Source organism: Rana temporaria, chromosome 4 (genome assembly GCF_905171775.1).
Source record: "Rana temporaria chromosome 4, aRanTem1.1, whole genome shotgun sequence".
Lineage (NCBI taxonomy): Eukaryota > Metazoa > Chordata > Amphibia > Anura > Ranidae > Rana > Rana temporaria.
Window position 1 is genome coordinate 481,478,904 of NC_053492.1, and position 19,219 is coordinate 481,498,122.

General features: G+C 48.4%; 1 protein-coding gene across 1 annotated transcript in view; it reads right to left on the bottom strand.

The window, feature by feature from the left end:
* LOC120935803 (phosphofurin acidic cluster sorting protein 2-like) overlaps window positions 1–19,219 on the bottom strand; it is a 133,183-nt gene that overhangs the window by 73,866 nt on the left and 40,098 nt on the right. Inside the window, 3 exon segments of the mRNA XM_040347865.1 lie at window positions 15,535–15,660; window positions 16,591–16,680; window positions 17,613–17,700. Of these exon segments, the coding sequence (XP_040203799.1) occupies window positions 15,535–15,660; window positions 16,591–16,680; window positions 17,613–17,700 (304 nt within the window).

Sequence of the window (19,219 nt, forward strand, 5' to 3'; positions counted from 1 at the left end):
TCCCAAGCCGAGTCTACACAATGGGCTGCTGCTGGTGGGCGGTACCCAGGTTGAGACCAATTTGACCTGGTGTTGTCACTCATGGGGCAATTCTGCTTGAAGTGACCCAGCTGTTTGCACCGGAAGCAGCGTTGTTCGTTGTCCTCCTGGCGTGGATAGCGAGGGCTAGATGTCATCGGTCTGTTAGGAGGTTGGTATCTAGCGGCTGGTGGGTGTGAGGGCACCGTTTGTGGTGGAGGTTGTACCCGTGGTGTGACCTGGTTTGTCTTGCGAGTATCCGCATATTCATCCGCCAACTTCGCGGCCTCTGGTAGAGTCATGGGCCTGCGATCTCTCACCCAGTCTTTGACGTCCGTCTGGATGTGATTGTAAAATTGCTCCAGGAGCATTAGTTGCAAAATGTCCTCTGCGGTGGTGGCCTGGCTGCTGTTAGCCCAGTTAGAGGCCGACCGGGACAACTGGCATGCCCATTCCGCATAAGAGTCTTTCGTGGTTTTGCGTGAGTCCCTGAACTTCTGTCGGTGGGACTCTGGGGTTACTGCATAACGAGCCAGGAGCGCTTCTTTAACCCGGGCGTAGCTATGGATATCTTGATCTGGCACGGTCCGGAAAGCATCAGAAGCTTTGCCTGACAGTTTGCCTGACAATATTGCGACCCACTCTCCTCTAGCTATTCGGTGCAGGTTACATTGTCGCTCAAAATCCACCAGGAAGTTATCAATCTCACAGTCCTTTTCATCAAAAGCTTTAAAAGCGCTAAACGGAATCTTCCTTGCGTCTGCTGTGCTGTACTCACTGTTTGGAGAATGTGCGGCTGCTTGTTGGACTGCTGCCAGTTTTAACTGTAGCTCTGCGTCTCTTATTTGTTTAGCCTCCTGTAGCTCTGCGTCTCTTATTTGTTTAGCCTCCTTCGCTAACAGGTCCATCACTTTCAGCACCACATCCGGCGTTGGGTTCGGGCCGAACCACGCTAGCTTCTCTCTCATTAGCTTGTTGGCTGGTGATTCCTCTTCCTGAATCACTGGTGTCTCCATCTCTTGTACTGCTGGCGTTGCTGCAATCACGTTCTCCTGGTCTAGCTCCATTAATTCTGCTATGATGACCCGCTTGGTTTTGTTGCTAGCAATCCTTCCACGAACTTCCAGTAGTTCTTCCAGTGTCTGCTTGGAATCAGGGTGTAAAGGGGAATAGAAGGGAAGATCCCGCTGCTACCAACCAATTGTGACGGTATCGGTATGATATCCCCGTCAACGTTCCCTTCTTCCCATAACGAAAATCACCCCAATATTCCACGAGGAGGGATATCCCTGGAATCGCCCAGAAAGCCACACATGCCAAGCTTACTGCTAGAACAAGACACTTTATTGACACAAAAACTCAGCTTATATGTGGTTACAGCCTGTTAGGAACGCCCCCCTCACACAGTGGGGTTTCCCATACAGATTATAGGAGACAAGTCGGAGCCGACCATGCAGACACATTTCTTTAGATAAAGACATCAGGGGAGTTAATTACTACACTGAAGCAATCAGAATAATTAACATCCCACTTCTCTAATCATTTAGCCTGAGGATACAATACACATCTTTTAAGGGTAAACACAGATCTTCTTCACACAACACAATAGATCAATTAACGTTTAGAATAGTGAGGGGACATTAGCACGTCAAAAACCTGTCAGAGGAATGAATCACACATGAAATTCCTTTCTACCTCTACCCATATGGCTAGCAGGGAGCAGTACACTGAGACATATAGGCAAATGTATCACAATCCCCATATCAGTACGTATATCCCGATATCAGTGTATATCCCGATATCAGTACGTATATCCTGATATCAGTGTATATCCCGATATTAGTGTGTATCCCGATATCAGTACGTATATCCCGATATCAGTGTATATCCAGGAATCCATAGAGAGTCTACATACAGAAAGCCATGTGGGACCTTCCAGATACTCCTATTAAGTTTCTCTGGTGATGCTGTAATGAGTAGAATTTGCTGCACAGGAAGTTCCTGTATTGGGGATTTGGTGGATATGGTGGATTTGGTGGATATGGTTAGTGAAGGATGCTTCAGTTTAAATTCTCCCTGCTTGGTTAATGCTGCGTTAGAAGGTGATTTCATGTGTGACTCATCTCTCTGTTAATATGTTAAATAAGGCTAGCTTTTGAAAGGCCTTTAATTGTGTGATAACACTATCTAAAACCTATTGATGCTCAGAGGTGTGAATAGGTGTCAAGCTGCATGCGGAGACGAAACGTCTGCCTAGGAAACTCAGTGTGTGAAGGTGGTTTGTTTGATGCCATTAATTAAGGAATGTGCAGTGATTAGACATGATAATTATCGGTCGGTGCCGACCTGTCTAGAATGTTGTAGTAATTAGCCTTAGTGTGTGATTAGGGGGGTGGAGATCTCATGGTTGCTTTAATGCCTGGTACTGTATATAAAGCTGAGAAGAAACCATTAAAGTGTGTTGTTCCAGCAGTAAGCTCTGACTCATGTGTGGCTTATTGGGCGATCCCAGGAATATTCCTCCTAGTGGAATATTGGGTGATGTTCTTATGGAAGAAGGGAATGCTTGACGGGGATACTCTAATACCGTCACAATTGGTTGGCAGCAGCGGGATTTTCCCTTCTACTCTCCTTTACACCCGGATTCCAAGCAGACACTGGAAGAACTATTGGAAGCTCGTGGAAGGATTGCTAGCAACAAAACCAAGCGGGTCATCATAGCAGAATTAATGGAGCTAGACCAGGAGGACGGGATTGCAGCAACGCCAGCAGTACAAGAGATGGAGACACCAGTGATTCAGGAGGAGGAATCGCCAGCCAACAAGCTAATGAGAGAGAAGCTAGCGTGGTTCGGTCCGAACCCAACGGCGGATGTGGTGCTGAAAGTGATGGACCTGTTAGCGGAGGAGGCTAAACAAATAAGAGACGCAGAACTACAGAAGGATAAACAAATAAGAGACGCAGAACTACAGGAGGATAAACAAATAAGGAAGACAGCAGAAGAGTACAGGAGGATAAACAAAAGGAAGAGACGGCAGAACTACAGAGGGATAAAGAAAATAAGAGGACGCAGAGCTACAGAAGGCTAAACAAAATAAGAGACGCAGAACTACAGGAGGCTAAACAAATAAGAGACGCGAACTACAGGAGGATAAACTAATAAGAGACGCAGAACTACAGGAGGATAAACAAATAGAGACGCAGAACTACAGAAGGATAAACAAATAAGAGACGCAGAGCTACAGGAGATATACAAATAAGAGACGCAGAACTACAGGAGGATAAACATATAAGAGTAGCAGAGCTACAGGTGGCTAAACAAATAAGATACGCAGAGCTACAGGAGGATAAACAAATAAGAGACGCAGAGCTACAGGAGGATAAACAAATAAGAGACGCAGAGCTACAGGAGGATAAACAAATAAGAGACGCAGAGCTACAGGAGGATAAACAAATAAGAGACGCAGAACTACAGGTGGCTAAACAAATAAGAGACGCAGAGCTACAGGAGGATAAACAAATAAGAGACGCAGAGCTACAGGAGGATAAACAAATAAGAGACGCAGAACTACAGGTGGCTAAACAAATAAGAGACGCAGAGCTACAGGAGGATAAACAAATAAGAGATGCAGAACTACAGGAGGATAAACAAATAAGAGACGCAGAACTACAGGTGGCTAAACAAATAAGAGACGCAGAGCTACAGGAGGATAAACAAATAAGAGATGCAGAACTACAGGAGGATAAACAAATAAGAGACGCAGAACTACAGGTGGCTAAACAAATAAGAGACGCAGAGCTACAGGAGGATAAACAAATAAGAGACGCAGAACTACAGTTAAAACTGGCAGCAGTCCGACAAGCAGCCGCACATTCTCCAAACAGTGAGTACAGCACAGCAGACGCAAGGAAGATTCCGTTTAGCGCTTTTAAAGCTTTTGATGAAAAGGACTGTGAATTGATAACTACCTGGCGGATTTTGAGCGACAATGTAACCTGCACCGAATAGCTAGAGGAAGAGTGGGTCACAATATTGTCAGGCAAACTGTCAGGCAAAGCTTCTGATGCTTTCCGGACCATGCCAGATCAGGATATCCATAGCTACGCCAGGGTTTTAAAGAAGCGCTCCTGGCTCGTTATGCAGTAACCCCAGAGTCCACCGACAGAAGTTCAGGGACTCACGCAAAACCACGAAAGACTCTTATGCAGAATGGGCATGCCAGCTGTCCCTGTCGGCCTCTAACTGGGCTAACAGCAGCAGGCCACCACCGCAGAGGACTGTGATACATTTGCCTATATGTCTCAGTTTACTGCTCCCTGCTAGCCAGGTATTGATGTGCTAATGTCCCCTCACTATTTCTAAAGGTTATTGATCTATTGTGTTGTGTGAAGGAGAGCTGGGTTTAAGTTAGGCTTGTGTTAATTATTTCTGATTGCTTCATTGTGGTAATTATCTCTCTATATGCGGGGTCGAGCGGTCTGGTTGATGTATTCAGTACAGCTAGTGCTCAGCGTCATTGATGTCATTGTCTAAAGAAAATGTGTTTCAGCATCGGCCCCGTCGTGTCTACCTAGTCATCTGTATGGAAGCCCCAGTGTGAGGGGGGCGGAGATTTGTCATTGTAACAGTTTTGGAAATGACATATAAGCTGTGTGTTATAACATTAAAGTCTGTGTTGTTCAAGCAGTAAGCTGGTCTCATGTGTGGCTTTCTGGGCGATTCCCAGGGATATCCCTCCCGTCGGAATATTGGGGTGATTTTCGTTATTGGGAAGAAGGGAACGTTGACGGGGATATCATACCGATACCGTCACAATTGGTTGGTTAGCAGTGGGATTTTTCCTTCTATTTCCCCTTCACACCCGGATTCCAAGCAGACACTGGAAGAACTACTGGAAGTTCGTGGAAGGATGCTAGCAACAAAACCAAGCGGGTCATCATAGCAGAATCAATGGAGCTAGACCAGGAGACGGGATTGCAGCAACGCCAGCAGTACAAGAGATGGAGACACCAGTGATTCAGGAGGAGGAATCGCCAGCCAACACGGCTAATGAGAGAGAAGCTAGCGTGGTTCGGCCCGAACCCAACGCCAGATGTGGTACTGAAAGTGATGGACATGTTAGTAAACGCAGAGCTACAGAAGGCTAAAGAAATAAGAGACGCAGAGCTACAGGAGGATAAACAAATAAGGGACGCAGAACTACAGAAGGATAAACAAATAAGGGACGCAGAGCTACAGTTTTAAACTGGCAGCAGTCCAACAAGCAGCCGCACCTTCTACGAACAGTGAGTACAGCACAGCAGACGCAAGGAAGATTCCGTTTAGCGCTTTTAAAGCTTTTGATGAAAAGGACTGTGAGATTGATAACTACCTGGCAGACTTTGAGCGACAATGTAACCTGCACCGAATAGCTAGAGGAGAGTGGGTCGCATATTGTCAGGCAAACTGTCAGGCAAAGCTTTCTGATGCTTTCCGGACCGTGCCAGATCAGGATATCCATAGCTACGCCAGGGTTAAAGAAGAGCTCCTGGCTCGTTATGCAGTAACCCCAGAGTCCCACCGACAGAAGTCAGGGACTCACGCAAAACCACGAAAGACTCTTACGCAGAATGGCATGCCAGCTGTCCCCTGTCGGCCTCTAACTGGGTTAACAGCAGCCAGGCCACCACCGCAGAGGACATTTTGCAAACTAATGCTCCTGGAGCAATTTTACAATCACATCCAGACGGATGTCAAAGATTGGGTAGAGAGATCGCAGGCCCATGACTCTACCAGAGGCCGCGAAGTTGGCGGATGAATATGCGGATACTCGCAAGACAAACCAGGTCACACCACGGGGTACAACCTCCACAACCAACGGCGCCCTCACACCCACCAGCCGCTAGATACCAACCCGCCTAACAGACCGATGACATCTAGCCCTCGCTACCCACGCCAGGAGGACAACGAACACCACTGCTTCCGGTGCAAACAGTTGGGTCACTTCAAGCAGAATTGCCCCATGAATGACAACACCAGGTCAAATTGGTCTCAACCTGGGTACCGCCCACCAGCAGCAGCCCATTGTGTTGACTTGGCTTGGGATCCCCAGGAGCTGGGTCAGGAAGAACCATTGGGCACCCCTTACGAAGCCCTCATGGTACAATCTGTTATTACGGACAACAGGGAACACCATTGTCAGCTGGTCATGGGCGACAGCCATGAGCCGGAGGGGCCTTGGAGGGAGCTGGGCAGAAAGAGCACCGCCAGCTACCCTCCAAGAAGAAGAGGTCCTGGAAGTCATATAACCAGCGGACCTGGGAGGAGGAAGAAGCGACTGGAGGAGATGGAATCGCAGCGGGCGCCCCAGATGCGGGCCGAGATGTTCGCCAAGGGCCCACCGTGGCCCCTTACACCACCACCCAGTTCCCTGATATGAAAGGACCACGTAGAGAGCCTGCAGGACATGAGCAAGCAGGATCTGATCCGTGAGTACATAGAGCTGGAGGAGTGCATAAGCCGCATGGAGGAGGAGAACAACCACCTGAGGTCACAGCGGGCTGACCCCCCAGGCTCCATGAACTGGAGATGGAGCTGGAGAAGCTCAAAGAGGAGAACCCGGCGGCTGCGGGAGGGAGCAGGGGGTGCTCTGACCTTATGGGGCTCTGATTCCCCTCCCCCCTCCCCCCCCCCCCCCGGACTCTGAGCACCAGTGCTACAGCATTTCAACAAATATAACTTTTTTCTTTTTATGAATCTCCTGGGATTGTCACTTCAGAGCCATAACCTGCCCCCTTCCATAGCGGGACACAATGACGGCGGCGCACAGACCCATTCGCTGTCTTCACACTGACTTCTGGTGACTTTGCAGATCGCACAAAGACTTGGGGACTGACCGGCGTGTGATCTGACGACCCGGTGACATACCTGAGTCTGAAGCAGTTGCCAAGGGAGGTCAGTCATGCCAAACGGAGTTAACCTCTGACTAATAGCTCTGAACCCGTCAACCCTACTGGACCAGGGAAGGTCCAAACCGGGTTTGCCGGAGCAGGGAAGCAAAAGGGGGGCCATTGTGATACATTTGCCTATATGTCTCAGTTTACTGCTCCCTGCTAGCCAGGTTATTGATGTGCTAATGTCCCCTCACTATTTCTAAAGGTTAATTGATCTATTGTGTTGTGTGAAGGAGAGCTGGGTTTAAGTGGCTTGTGTTAATTATTCTGATTGCTTCATTGTGGTAATTATCTCTCTATATGCGGGTCGAGCGGTCTGGTTGATGTATTCAGTACAGCTAGTGCTCAGCGTCATTGATGTCATTGTCTAAAGAAAATGTGTTTCAGCATCGGCCCCGTCGTGTCTACCTAGTCATCTGTATGGAAGCCCCAGTGTGAGGGGGGCGGAGATTGTCATTGTAACAGTTTTGGAAATGACATATAAGCTGTGTGTGATATAACATTAAAGTCTGTGTTGTTCAAGCAGTAAGCTGGTCTCATGTGTGGCTTTCTGGGCGGATTCCAGGGATATCCCTCCTCGTGGAATATTGGTGGTGATTTTCGTTATGGGAAGAAGGGAACGTTGACGGGGATATCATACGGATACCGTCACAATTGGTTGGTAGCAGTGGGATTTTCCCTTCTATTCCCCTTCACACCCGGATTCCAAGCAGACACTGGAAGAACTACTGGAAGTTCGTGGAAGGATTGCTAGCAACAAAACCAAGCGGGTCATCATAGCAGAATTAATGGAGCTAGACCAGGAGACGGGATTGCAGCAACGCCAGCAGTACAAGAGATGGGAGACACCAGTGATTCAGGAGGGAGGAATCGCCAGCCAACAAGCTAATGAGAGAGAAGCTAGCGTGGTTCGGTCCGAAACCCAACGGCGGATGTGGTGCTGAAAGTGATGGACCTGTTAGCGGAGGAGGCTAAACAAATAAGAGACGCAGAACTACAGAAGGATAAACAAATAAGAGACGCAGAACTACAGGAGGATAAACAAATAAGAGACGCAGAAGTACAGGAGGATAAACAAAGAAGAGACGCAGAACTACAGAAGGATAAAGAAATAAGAGACGCAGAGCTACAGAAGGCTAAACAAATAAGAGACGCAGAACTACAGGAGGATAAACAAATAAGAGACGCAGAAGTACAGGAGGATAAACAAAAGAAGAGACGCAGAAACTACAGAAGGAATAAAGAAATAAGAGACGCAGAACTACAGGAGGCTAAACAAATAAGAGACGCAGAACTACAGGAGGATAAACAAATAAGAGACGCAGAACTACAGGAGGATAAACAAATAAGAGACGCAGAACTACAGAAGGATAAACAAATAAGAGACGCAGAGCTACAGGAGGATAAACAAATTAAGAGACGCAGAACTACAGGAGGATAAACAAATAAGAGACGCAGAGCTACAGGAGGATAAACAAATAAGAGACGCAGAGCTACAGGAGGATAAACAAATAAGAGACGCAGAGCTACAGGAGGATAAACAAATAAGAGACGCAGAACTACAGTTAAAACTGGCAGCAGTCCGACAAGCAGCCGCACATTCTCCAAACAGTGAGTACGCACAGCTGACGCAAGGAAGATTCCGTTTAGCGCTTTTAAAGCTTTTGATGAAAAGGACTGTGAAATTGATAACTACCTGGCGGATTTTGAGCGACAATGTAACCTGCACCGAATAGCTAGAGGAGAGTGGGTCACATATTGTCAGGCAAACTGTCAGGCCAAAGCTTCTGATGCTTTCCGGACCATGCCAGATCAGGATATCCATAGCTACGCCAGGGTTAAAGAAGCGCTCCTGGCTCGTTATGCAGTAACCCCAGAGTCCCCACCGACAGAAGTTCAGGGACTCACGCAAAACCACGAAAGACTCTTATGCAGAATGGGCATGCCAGCTGTCCCTGTCGGCCTCTAACTGGGCTAACAGCAGCCAGGCCACCACCGCAGAGGACTGTGATACATTTGCCTATATGTCTCAGTTTACTGCTCCCTGCTAGCCAGGTTATTGATGTGCTAATGTCCCCTCACTATTTCTAAAGGTTTAATTGATCTATTGTGTTGTGTGAAGGAAGAGCTGGGTTTAAGTGGCTTGTGTTAATTATTCTGATTGCTTCATTGTGGTAATTATCTCTCTATATGCGGGTCGAGCGGTCTGGTTGATGTATTCAGTACAGCTAGTGCTCAGCGTCATTGATGTCATTGTCTAAAGAAATGTGTTTCAGCATCGGCCCCGTCGTGTCTACCTAGTCATCTGCATGGAAGCCCCAGTGTGAGGGGGGCGGAGATTTGTCATTGTAACAGTTTTGGAAATGACATATAAGCTGTGTGTTATAACATTAAAGTCTGTGTTGTTCAAGCAGTAAGCTGGTCTCATGTGTGGCTTTCTGGGCGATTCCAGGGATATCCCTCCTCGTGGGAATATTGGGTGATTTTCGTTATGGGAAGAAGGGAACGTTGACGGGGGATATCATACCGATACCGTCACAATTGGTTGTAGCAGTGGGATTTTTCCCTTCTATTCCCCTTCACACCCGGATTCAAAGCAGACACTGGAAGAACTACTGGAAGTTCGTGGAAGGATTGGCTAGCAACAAAACCAAGCGGGTCATCATAGCAGAATCAATGGAGCTAGACCAGGAGGACGGGATTGCAGCAACACCAGCAGTACAAGAGATGGAGACACCAGTGATTCAGGAGGAGGAATCGCCAGCCAACAAGCTAATGAGAGAGAAGCTAGCGTGGTTCGGCCCGAAACCCAACGCCAGATGTGGTACTGAAAGTGATGGACATGTTAGTAAACGCAGAGCTACAGAAGGCTAAAGAAATAAGAGACGCAGAGCTACAGGAGGAATAACAAATAAGGGACGCAGAACTACAGAAGGATAAACAAATAAGGGACGCAGAGCTACAGTTAAAACTGGCAGCAGTCCAACAAGCAGCCGCACCTTCTACGAACAGTGAGTACAGCACAGCAGACGCAAGGAAGATTCCGTTTAGCGCTTTTAAAGCTTTTGATGAAAAGGACTGTGAGATTGATAACTTCCTGGCGGATTTTTGAGCGACAATGTAACCTGCACCGAATAGCTAGAGGAGAGTGGGTCGCAATATTGTCAGGCAAACTGTCAGGCAAAGCTTCTGATGCTTTCCGGACCGTGCCAGATCAGGATATCCATAGCTACGCCAGGGTTAAAGAAGTGCTCCTGGCTCGTTATGCAGTAACCCCAGAGTCCCACCGACAGAAGTTCAGGGACTCACGCAAAACCACGAAAGACTCTTACGCAGAATGGGCATGCCAGCTGTCCCTGTCGGCCTCTAACTGGGTTAACAGCAGCCAGGCCACCACGCAGAGGACATTTTGCAACTAATGCTCCTGGAGCAATTTTACAATCACATCCAGACGGATGTCAAAGATTGGGTGAGAGATCGCAGGCCCATGACTCTACAGAGGCCGCGAAGTTGGCGGATGAATATGCGGATACTCGCAAGACAAACCAGGGTCACACCACGGGTACAACCTCCCACAACCAACGGCGCCCTCACACCCACCAGCCGCTAGATACCAACCGCCTAACAGACCGATGACATCTAGCCCTCGCTACCCACGCCAGGAGGACAACGAACAACACTGCTTCCGGTGCAAACAGTTGGGTCACTTCAAGCAGAATTGCCCCATGAATGACAACACCAGGTCAAATTGGTCTCAACCTGGGTAACCGCCCACCAGCAGCAGCCCATTGTGTAGACTTGGCTTGGGATCCCCAGGAGCTGGGTCAGGAAGAACCATTGGGCACCCCTTACGAAGCCCTCATGGTACAATCTGTTATTACGGACAACAGGGAACACCATTGTCAGCTGGTCATGGGCGACAGCCATGAGCCGGAGGGGCCTTGGAGGGAGCTGGGCAGAAAGAGGCACCGCCAGCTACCCTCAAGAAGAAGAGGTCCTGGAAGTCATATAACCAGCGGACCTGGGAGGAGAAGAAGCGACTGGAGGAGATGGAATCGCAGCGGGCGCCCCAGATGCGGGCCGAGATGTTCGCCAAGGGCCCACCGGTGGCCCCTTACACCACCACCCAGTTCCTGATGATGAAGGACCACGTGGAGAGCCTGCAGGACATGAGCAAGCAGGATCTGATCCGTGAGTACATAGAGCTGGAGGAGTGCATAAGCCGCATGGAGGAGGAGAACAACCACCTGAGGTCACAGCGGGCTGACCCCCCCAGGCTCCATGAACTGGAGATGGAGCTGGAGAAGCTCAAAGAGGAGAACCGGCGGCTGCGGAGGGAGCAGGGGGTGGCTGACCTTATGGGGCTCTGATTCCCCTCCCCCCCCCCCCCCCCCCCGTACTCTGAGCACCAGTGCTACAGCATTTCAACAAATATAACTTTTTCTTTTTATGAATCTCCTGTGATTGTCACTTCAGAGCCATAACCTGCCCCCTTCCATAGCGGGACACCTAGACGGCGGCGCACAGACCCATTCGCTGTCTTCACACTGACTTCTGGTGACTTTGCAGATCGCACAAAGACTTGGGGACTGACCGGCGTGTGATCTGACGACCCGGTGACATACCTGAGTCTGAAGCAGATTTGCCAAGGGAGGTCAGTCATGCCAAACGGAGTTAACCTCTGACTATAGCTCTGAACCCGTCAACCCTACTGGACCAGGGAAGGTCCAACGGGTTTGCCGGAGCAGGGAGCAAAAGGGGGGCCATTGTGATACATTTTGCCTATATGTCTCAGTTTACTGCTCCCTGCTAGCCAGGTTATTGATGTGCTAATGTCCCCTCACTATTTCTAAAGGTTAATTGATCTATTGTGTTGTGTGAAGGAGAGCTGGGTTTAAGTGGCTTGTGTTAATTATTCTGATTGCTTCATTGTGGTAATTATCTCTCTATATGCGGGGTCGAGCGGTCTGGTTGATGTATTCAGTACAGCTAGTGCTCAGCGTCATTGATGTCATTGTCTAAAGAAAATTAGATGCATACCTCATCTTCAACCTATATATGTCTGCTCTCCAGGCACTTGGCACCAGGTTCCTCTTCATACACCCCAGTTCGGGATTCCCCCGAGCAACGATAAGAGGACTGTCCGCATTGGACTCAGTGACCCCCTGACCTGCTGCACTTTTGCCTTAATAAACCCCACACTTGGGTAATTATTATTTTTCTATTATGAATATGAGCAGCATGACCAGGCACCTATGCACTAAATCAGTTACATGCTTTTCTTTTTCTCTCTCTTTTTCCCTTTTTCTTTTTCGTTCTTTCTTTCCTTTTTTCCCCCTCTTGCTTTCTTTTCTTTTTTCTTTTCTTTCTTTTCCCCTCTCTTTTTCTTCTTCTTTCTTTTTTCTTTTTTTTTTTTTTTTTTTTTTTTTTTTTTTTTTTTTTCTTCTTTTCCTTTTTTTCTTCTTCTTTTTCTTTCCCTTCTGTCTGTTCTTGCATCCTTAAACTCTAATAGGACACCGTGGGTTTTGGGGTAAGTCGGAGCCATCCCTCCCCTTTCTTTTCTTACTCATGGGACCCCATAAGTCGGTTCTGGAGATACCTTAGACTGATACCTTGAGGGTCAACTTCCAAAAACCTGTGCTCACCACAAACGTATGTTGATCATATACATCCTATTAGAGGCATCTCTAACAATAGTTGTAAAAATAATGGATCTATATAACCTGATGATATGACATAATATAATGATGTGTGTTTTGCCTTTAGAGAGAAAAAAGTTTGTAACCATACACTCCTGTGGCCCCTGATGAAGGTCTGTTGTTCTACCATAGACCAGAAACGCGTCGGGCTTTTCTCCACTGCTCTCTACAGAGTGTTTTTTAATTCTATTTGTATTGTATTGTCACGAGGGTTTTATTTTATGACTATTTTTCTAATTTTTTTGTTTCTTATTTTTCCTGGGTCCACACATGGGACGTGTGCCCCAGGTGTCACTCTATCACAATTCTTATATGTGTTTTTTATTCTTATTATATATTTGCTGACTGTTCCAGAAAGATTTCTGTAATTCAACATCCAGAATTATTCTGTAAATCAATGTCTATCCAATTTTGGTGTTAACACCTAATAAAATAAAAATTTTACATACTTATTGGAGTCTGGCCTTAAAAGTCCCGTCTGGGGGTAATCTTTTTCTTTTTGTCTAAAGAAAATGTGTTTCAGCATCGGCCCCGTCGTGTCTACCTAGTCATCTGTATGGAAGCCCCAGTGTGAGGGGGGCGGAGATTTGTCATTGTAACAGTTTTGGAAATGACATATAAGCTGTGTGTTATAACATTAAAGTCTGTGTTGTTCAAGCAGTAAGCTGGTCTCATGTGTGGCTTTCTGGGCGATTCCAGGGATATCCCTCCTCGTGGAATATTGGGGTGATTTTCGTTATGGGAAGAAGGGAACGTTGACGGGGATATCATACCGATACCGTCACAAGGACATTTTGCAACTAATGCTCCTGGAGCAATTTTACAATCACATCCAGACGGACGTCAAAGATTGGGTGAGAGATCGCAGGCCCATGACTCTACCAGAGGCCGCGAAGTTGGCGGATGAATATGCGGAAACTCGCAAGACAAACCAGGTCACACCACGGGTACAACCTCCACGACCAACGGCGCCCTCACACCCACCAGCCGCTAGATACCAACCTCCTAACAGACCGGTGACATCTAGCCCTCGCTATCCACGCCAGGAGGACAACGAACAACGCTGCTTCCGGTGCAAACAGCTGGGTCACTTCAAGCAGAATTGCCCCATGAATGACAACACCAGGTCAAATTGGTCTCAACCTGGGTACCGCCCACCAGCAGCAGCCCATTGTGTAGACTCGGCTTGGGATCCCCAGGAGCTGGGTCGGGAAGAACCATTGGACACCCTTTACGAAGTCCTCATGGTACAATCTGTTATTACGGACAACAGGGAACACCATTGTCAGCTGGTCATGGGCGACAGCCATGAGCCGAAGGGGCCCTGGAGGGAGCTGGGCAGAAAGAGGCACCGCCGGCCACCCTCCAAGAAGAAGAGGTCCTGGAAGCCGTATAACAAGCGGACCTGGGAGGAGAAGAAGCCACTGGGGGAGAGGGAGTCGCAGCGGGCGTCCCAGATGCGGGCCGAGATGTTCGCCAAGGGCCCACCGGTGGCCCCTTACACCACCACCCAGTTCCTTATGATGAAGGAACCACGTGGAGAGCCTGCAGGACATGAGCAAGCAGGAGCTGATCCGTGAGTACATAGAGCTGGAGGAGTGCATAAGCCGCATGAAGGAGGAGAACAACCACCTGAGGTCACAGCGGGCTGACCCCCCCAGATTCCATGAACTGGAGATGGAGCTGGAGAAGCTCAAAGAGGAGAACCGGCGGCTGCGGAGGGAGCATAGGGTGGCTGACCCTATGGGGCACTGATCCCCCCCCCCCCGGGACTCTGAGCACCAGTGCTACAGCATTCCAACAAATATAACTTTTTCTTTTTTTTGAATCTCCTGTGATTGTCACTTCAGAGCCATAACCTGCCCCCTCCCATAGCGGGACACCTAGATGGCGGCGCACAGACCCATTCGCCGTCTTCACACTGACTTCTGGTGACTCTGCAGATCGCACAAAGACTTGGGGACTGACCGGCGTGTGATCTGACGACCCGGTGGCATACCTGAGTCGGAAGCAGTTGCCAAGGGAGGTCAGTCACGCCAAACGGAGTTAACCTCGGACTAAAAGCTCTGAACCCGTCAACCCTACTGGACCAGGAAAGGTCCAACCGGGTTGCCGGAGCAGGGAGAAAAAGGGGGGCCATTGTGAAGGATGCTTCAGTGTAATTCTCCCTGCTTGGTTAATGCTGTGTTAGAAGGTGATTTCATGTGTGACTCATCTCTCTGTTAATATGTTAAATAAGGCTAGCTTTTGAAAGGCCTTTAATTGTGTGATAGCACTGTCTAAAACCTATTGATGCTCAGAGGTGTGAATAGGTGTCAAGCGGCATGCGGAGACGAAACGTCTGCCTAGGAAACTCAGTGTGTGAAGGTGGTTTGTTTGATGCCATTAATTAAGGAATGTGCAGTGATTAGACATGATAATTGTCGGTCGGTGCCGACCTGTCTAGAATGTTGTAGTAATTAGCCTTAGTGTGTGATTAGGGGGGGTGGAGATCTCATTGTTGCTTTAATGCCTGGTACTGTATATAAAGCTGAGAAGAAACCATTAAAGTATGTCTTGTTCCAGCAGTAAGCTCTGACTCATGTGTGGCTTAATAGGCGATCTCAGGAATATTCCTCCTAGTGGAATACTGGGTGATGTTCTTATGGAAGAAGGGAATCTTTGACGGGGATATCATACCAATACCGTCACATGGTGGATATGGTGGATTTGGTGGATATGGTGAATTTGGTGGATTTGGTGAATTTGGTGGATTTGGTGGATTTGGTGGATTTGGTGGATATGGTGGATTTGGTGGATATGGTGGATTTGATAGATATGGTAGATTTGGTGGATTTGGTGGATATGGTGGATTTGGTGGATATGGTGGTGATGCCCCGCCTACCTCCGCCATGTTAATGACACCGATAGCCAAGGACTTGTAGCCCAGGATTGTCCGGTTCTTGTACCTCTTCCGTCTCTGCAGCATGATCTGAAGATTGTTGGCGTCTCTCTTCAGGAAATGAGGATACTAAAGAGGAGAAAGAAAAGTCCCATTGGCTACATTCATGACAGTGTACGTTTCGGGGGAGGACGCTTCGTATACCGGAGTGTGACAGACTCCCCCGGGACAGAGGCTTGTGGAGGGGACTGAATGCTGGCCTCTCACCTACCGATCATGGGCCCTGGGATTTGGGGGAACGGTGCTCTTTGTGAGGTGTATGCCTGGGGACCTCTGAGGTGGTGTTACTTTGGATTCAGGTCCATGTCCCCCCAAGACACACAGACTCGGGAGCCCTGTACATGTCATATTAGAAATAGTGACCGATTCATAATGTTGGGACACATACTGTTAGAAGCTGCTGAGGTCACCTCCAGCCACTTGTCTGTTGTCTTCTATAATGTAAAGGAGTCTAGTGTGGCTTCTAAGGGTCTCTCACCCATTGTTGTGATAATTATCCCTGCAATTGTATGAAGGAGTTCTGTGTTGATATGTATGATAATGTGTATTGTAGTTAGGGAGTCACTTCGGCTGCTTTAAGGGATTAGTTAATTAGCTCATGTAAATTGATGTTTCTGATTACAGGTCTATTGTTAGAGTAATATGAGCAGGAGGGGGGAACCTCCTCTTCTACTGTATATAAGACTTATATTCTGGGTCTAATAAACAGTCCATGTTCAGCAATCCCACGAGTATCATCTTGTTTTGTTGTTGTCAGCGGTTGGAATATCTGATATCTATATTCAGACTGGAGGAAGCGGAATATGACGGAAGAGGAGGGCGGGACGTTTCATTACAATGAGGAAGGACTGACATTGTGACATTCCACCCCAAATCCTGATAGGAGGACCCATCACCCGATTCACCAGACAATGTAGAGGCTGAACTGGAAACCTCAGAGAACAGAGGGAAGGTCAGAGGACCTCCATATCCCCCACAATGAGAAGAACATCCACCTACCTGAAGTGAGAAGGTGAGTTCCAGGTCCGTCTCCATGACTCCACATGGTGGAAGGTGGTACTCATTGGAACGAAGGACCCTCTTGGATCCCTGGAAGGAGAGCAGAGGGATTGTCTGTGAATGAAGGATAAATAAGGGATGGAAGAATGGATGGGGGATGGACAGGCAGACACAGATCGATGGATGGAAGGGTGGATGTGGGATGTGTGAAGAGAAGATTGAAAACAGCTGATAGATGGAGGAATGGTGGGTAATAAAGGATGGACAGATGGGTGCAGGCCCGGACTGGCCATAGGGCATACTGGGCATATTCCCGGTGGGCCGCGTCGGTCACATCTCTGTAATGTAGGGGGGTCCAGAACTGTTAGGGGGTGTCTGTGTAACAAATGGTGGGGGTCCAGAGGTGCAAGGTGCTGGAACCCCACATCCCATCATTAACCGCAAAGAGCCGCCGCCCCCCCTGGGCTGCTCAGTCTAAAATGCCGGGCCTATTTTTTTGTCCCAGCCTGGGCCTGGATGGGTGGATTGGTGGTGTAGAGGTGGAGGAAAGGTTGGAAGGACAGATGGAGAAGTGGATGGATAGATGGGTGGTTTGAGGAATGAATGGATGGATGGACTGATGGATGGATGGACTGATTGATGGATGGATGGACTGATGGATGGATGGATGGACTGATGGATGGACTGATTGATGGATGGACTGATGGATGGATGGACTGATTGATGGATGGATGGACTGATGGATGGATGGACTGATGGATGGATGGACTGATTGATGGATGGACGGACTGATTGATGGACGGACTGATGGATGGATGGATGGATGGACTGATGGATGGATGGATGGACGGATGGATGGATGGACGGATGGATTGAGGGTTGGAATGAAGACGTTTCTCTCCCCCTAGGCCACACTGTGCCCAGTAAAGAGTATTGAGGGAAGTCGTTCTCCTCAGAAGACCCGTCACCCATTAGGAACGACCTACCTCTGATATCTGCCAGAACATTACTCAGCAACTTACCTGCAGCTTCACAGCAATCACCACAGAGCTCAGATCCCGATCCAATTCCCTCAGAACCAGCAACTTCTTCAGGGTCAGACTGCAGAGCCTGAGGAGACCGAGACACAACTGTCACCGATACTATAGGGGGGAGTACTGAGAGTATAGCACAACTGTCACCGATACTACCGGGGGGAGTACTGAGAGTATAGTACAACTGTCACCGATACTACCGGGGGAGTACTGAGAGTATAGTACAACTGTCACCGATACTACTGGGGGAGTACTGAGAGTATAGTACAACTGTCACCGATAGTACCGGGGGGAGTACTGAGAGTATAGTACAACTGTCACCGATACTATAGGGGGGAGTACTGAGAGTATAGCACAACTGTCACCGATACTACCGGGGGAGTACTGAGAGTATAGTACAACTGTCACCGATACTACCGGGGGGAGTACTGAGAGTATAGTACAACTGTCACCGATACTACCGGGGGGAGTACTGAGAGTATAGTACAACTGTCACCGATACTACCGGGGGAGTACTGAGAGTATAGTACAACTGTCACCGATAGTACCGGGGGGAGTACTGAGAGTATAGTACAACCGTCACCGATACTACCGGGGGGAGTACTGAGAGTATAGTACAACTGTCACTGATACTACCGGGGGAGTACTGAGAGTATAGTACAACTGTCACCGATACTACCGGGGGGGAGTACTGAGAGTATAGTACAACCGTCACCGATACTACCGGGGGAGTACTGAGAGTATAGTACAACTGTCACCGATACTACTGGGGGAGTACTGAGAGTATAGTACAACTGTCACCGATACTACCGGGGGGAGTACTGAGAGTATAGTACAACTGTCACCGATACTACCGGGGGAGTACTGAGAGTATAGTACAACTGTCACCGATACTACCGGGGGAGTACTGAGAGTATAGTACAACTGTCACCGATACTACCGGGGGGAGTACTGAGAGTATAGTACAACTGTCACCGATACTATCGGGGGGAGTACTGAGAGTATAGTACAACCGTCACCAACACTACCGGGGGAGTACTGAGAGTATAGTACAACTGTCACCGATACTACCGGGGGAGTACTGAGAGTATAGTACAACTGTCACTGATACTACCGGGGGAGTACTGAGAGTATAGTACAACTGTCACCGATACTACCGGGGGAGTACTGAGAGTATAGTACAACTGTCACCGATACTACCGGGGGAGTACTGAGAGTATAGTACAACTGTCACCGATACTACCGGGGGGAGTACTGAGAGTATAGTACAACTGTCACCGATACTACCGGGGGGGAAGACTGAGAGTATAGTACAACTGTCACCGATACTACCGGGGGAGTACTGAGAGTATAGTACAACTGTCACCGATACTACCGGGGGGAGTACTGAGAGTATAGTACAACTGTCACCGATACTACCGGGGGGAGTACTGAGAGTATAGTACAACTGTCACCGATACTACCGGGGGAGTACTGAGAGTATAGTACAACCGTCACCGATACTACCGGGGGAGTACTGAGAGTATAGTACAACTGTCACCGATACTACCGGGGGAGTACTGAGAGTATAGTACAACTGTCACCGATACTACCGG